The sequence below is a fragment of the Hordeum vulgare genome, chromosome 3H (genome assembly GCF_904849725.1).
Source record: "Hordeum vulgare subsp. vulgare chromosome 3H, MorexV3_pseudomolecules_assembly, whole genome shotgun sequence".
NCBI classification, from domain to species: domain Eukaryota; kingdom Viridiplantae; phylum Streptophyta; class Magnoliopsida; order Poales; family Poaceae; genus Hordeum; species Hordeum vulgare.
This window is the reverse complement of record NC_058520.1, coordinates 572,381,107-572,384,705: the sequence shown is the minus strand read 5'-3', so window position 1 is coordinate 572,384,705 and position 3,599 is coordinate 572,381,107. Positions and strand designations below refer to the sequence as shown.

The 3,599-nt window shown below is 40.0% G+C and overlaps 1 protein-coding gene across 1 annotated transcript; it reads left to right on the top strand.

Annotated features, from left to right (window-relative positions):
* Positions 1–2,505: 2,505 nt before the first annotated feature.
* On the top strand, positions 2,506–3,091 carry LOC123440691. The gene has a single exon (XM_045117248.1). The coding sequence runs from the start codon at positions 2,583–2,585 to the stop codon at positions 2,817–2,819; it is 237 nt and encodes a 78-aa protein (XP_044973183.1). The 5' UTR covers positions 2,506–2,582; the 3' UTR covers positions 2,820–3,091.
* The last annotated feature ends 508 nt before the right edge of the window (positions 3,092–3,599 follow it).

Here is a 3,599-nt window from a genome sequence, read left to right as displayed (position 1 = left end):
TTTATTCTAGTTTCAATACCATTATAATTCTTGATTATGTTTTTGATTGAACTCTTGTTCTCGTAAAGTGCTTGAGGCAGGAACACGGGAACAATTTATGTGGATACTATGTTTGCGAGTTCATTCGCCAGACGACCCATGAGAAGGGCAAAACCCGGGACATCAAAAAAATCGAAGTACGATAAACAATACTCACAGCTTTATTTTATTACCGTGAATTGTGTTCGATTTCATTGATGTATATATATATATATATATATATATATATATATATATATATATATATATATATAGACCCATTCTTTAAATTAGATCGAACGGTTGTGGGACGGTCTTCTACCACAGGAACCTATACGAGCAATTCAAGAGAAAATTGCCGGATTCTTTGATGAAGAGGTCCTAAATCCCAAGAGAGAATACTTTTGCCATTCGACGAGAAAGATATGAAATGATATAGTGTAAAAAAGATGCATATATGTGCATGTAACTCGTGTCTACATTTTGTAAGCACGTTCGACAAAGTACGATGGATGAGATGGTGTAATATATTCGTGACGATGTGCAAGTTGTTCCTTTATTGGTGTGTATGTGCAATCCAATTTAGTGCAAAAAAAAATTAAAAAAATACCCAAAACAAATAAATGGAAAAATAGGGGGCAGCAAAATAGCCCCATCCAATTTAGTGCAAAATCCTAAACCCAAAAACTGCTCAAAAAAACAACGAAGAAATAGCCCCGTTCGTAATACGAACCGGGACTAATACCCCTCCCCCCTCGCTCCCAGCCCCGCCACGTGGAAGGCCATTAGCCCCGGTTCGGGGCCGAACCGGGGCTAGCATTAGTCCCGGTTGATTAGTCCCGTTTCGAGAACCGGGACTAATGGCCCAACCGAACCGGGGCTAAATGCCCTTTTTCTACTAGTGCACGGGGTATTATCTAGTTAACTTAGGATGTACTCCCTCCGTTCTTAAATATAAGTCTTTTAAGATATTTCACTATTAGTCTACATACAAAGCAAAATGAATGAATCTACGCTCTAAAGTATGTCTATATACATCCGTATGTAGTCCACTAATGAAACCTCTTTAAAGACTTATATTTAGGAACGGAGGGAGTAGTTCATGAACTTGCATGTTGATGTTACTGGTCTTTTTTTAATGTGATACTACCGGTCTTGTACCAGCTGTAGCCATGCCTTCAAATATTATGCTGGAATTTTTTACTGAACAGAAACCCAATTTAGAGCTAAGATGGAGGCATATAAACGTGAATGTTCCGAGTGCTAAACTTCAGATGTACAGAAGGACTATATTATTATGTATTTTTCTGGATTCTGACTATTACGTGATTTTGATATAACAAACTGTGCAGATCAAAAGTTATAGCGAAAGCTTAAATGTTTCTCATTTGATCTATTGACGCAACAAAACACACTTTCCTTCTAGTTTTATTGGAAAATGGAATGAATCCTAAATTTCTGATCTCAGGCTACTAGCAAAAGTATTCATGTCGATTAACACCAATTAAAGGAAAGATGTTGGTACATAGTAATTGCATATCAATTAGTCCATTTATGAATTGGTCAACAATATAGTAACGACATACATTACTGTATTGATTATATATTATTAAATTTAGTGTCTTCATGACTCCCTTATATACTTATGAGGGCCTATTCTCCACCAAATACGACGTGTTCATTTTTGGTGTTTTTATCATCGAGATCCTTAACATGATAAAAAGTTCTGGTAATCCCCGATGCGGAGCATTCATCAGTAATTTCGTCAGATATGCCATACACATCCATAAAACATGAAAAAAATTGTTTATCTAGTGTGAAACCTAAAAACGATGTAATTGCAAATAAGCTTAGTAGTTAATCAACATAAATGATGAGGTACATCAGCACCATGGTGCTATTTGTACAAGACAACGCAGATTATGAATGTGCGTGAGCAGAATCACACAACTTATTTGAAACTACGGCAGGGCCGGCCCTGAAATCTTTGAGGCCCATGTGCGAACTTCATATAATGGACCCTCAGAGGCTCAGACTAAAAAAATTCTTCAGTAAAAAAAATCTTCAGTAAAGAGAGGACACTTGAATTCTAGAATCTTGGTTTTGGGGTAAATCAGTACAATATTCCATTCTTCATTTATCCAATAATCATAATTCACGCAATGCCACAACAAGCAGAATTATCTGATTTTAAAACTTACGAGGATCAAAGAGTTAACCTAACTGTTACTAAGGTTGCGAATGAAGCGATTTTTTTGTTACAAATTCATTCGCTGTTAACAATGTGACCATATCTTCCGCAAATGCTAGATAATTTGCTTGCGTGTTGCTATTTTTAACTAGCTGGGTGCATGACTATAATTAGTGTGCCTCTCAGGCTCAATCTTTTAGCCAAGTCTAGCCGAAGTTGTTCCACCACCCCTCTCTCCTTCTCCTCCCATAATGAATCCTCAAAAACACCTCCTCCTTCCTCCACCCACCACCGGAGCTCGTGACTAATCCACTGCAATAATCAAATAATCCCACCTCCATCCGCGCGATCTCGCAATCTTCAACAGGCATCAATGGCGGGCGTAAGGAACAACGAACTGCGCATGACCTTGCTCGGTCTGGCCCTGCTAGGGCTCCTGCTTCTGAGCCACACCGCGGAGCCGGTGGAGGCTGCCACGGGCGTGGGCAAGGACAGCTTCTCCATGAATGGCGCCGGCGGCCGCAGTCTCAACAGCTTCAGCATGAACCATGCCGAGGGCGGCAAGGGCGCCAAAGGGGGCGAAGCCAGCCCCGCCGCCGGCGACTTCTGATCGACGATTCTTCGCTGCCGTACGTCGTGCTTGCATGCATGCATGCATGCTCGTGCGGTGGTTGCGCAGGATCGGTCAATCGCATCGGCCGGCCGCCCGGAGCTCCTGCATGCGCGCGCGTATGTTGCTGCGTTTGATTAAGTATTGTGTTTTTCGTTTGTGTGTGTAATTTAGATGTGCAGATGCAGTGCGTGTGCTGCACCCATCCGGCGTGTTCCTCGTGTAACGGTGTAAGGGCTATCTATTGAATGATCACAGAAACACTGGTATTTTTAATCCATCAGGATTCAAGTCTTAATTATCCCTTTTGTCATATCAGCAAGTGATTTGCTATTTTTGATCTCAGGATGGTTCAATGTATCAAGATGGAAATGTGGTAATTCACACTCTAGTCGATCTCTTTCTTGACTAGAAAAATCAGCAAGATAAATTTTTTCCACCAAAGTGCATATCTTGGACTTGTCAAATGCGTCATGTCTAGGGTCCAATGATGAATAAAGATCTAGAAGCTGTGTAACTTGAGAACTGGATCGGTCATTCAACTCTATCACTTGTTGATCTATTGCGACATTAAACACGTCTACTTTTTAATGATGGATAACGGTGGTGTTGTCATGTTTATTTCAAGATTTTGTTACATCAACATACCTATAATTGCAATATATATGAAAGAAAACATGAATTAGTTGCATGATTTAGACAATGATGAGTAAGTTTGTAGGTGAATAAATCTCTACATTGTAATTTAATGAACATGGAGAGATAGGTAGAGAGACATAC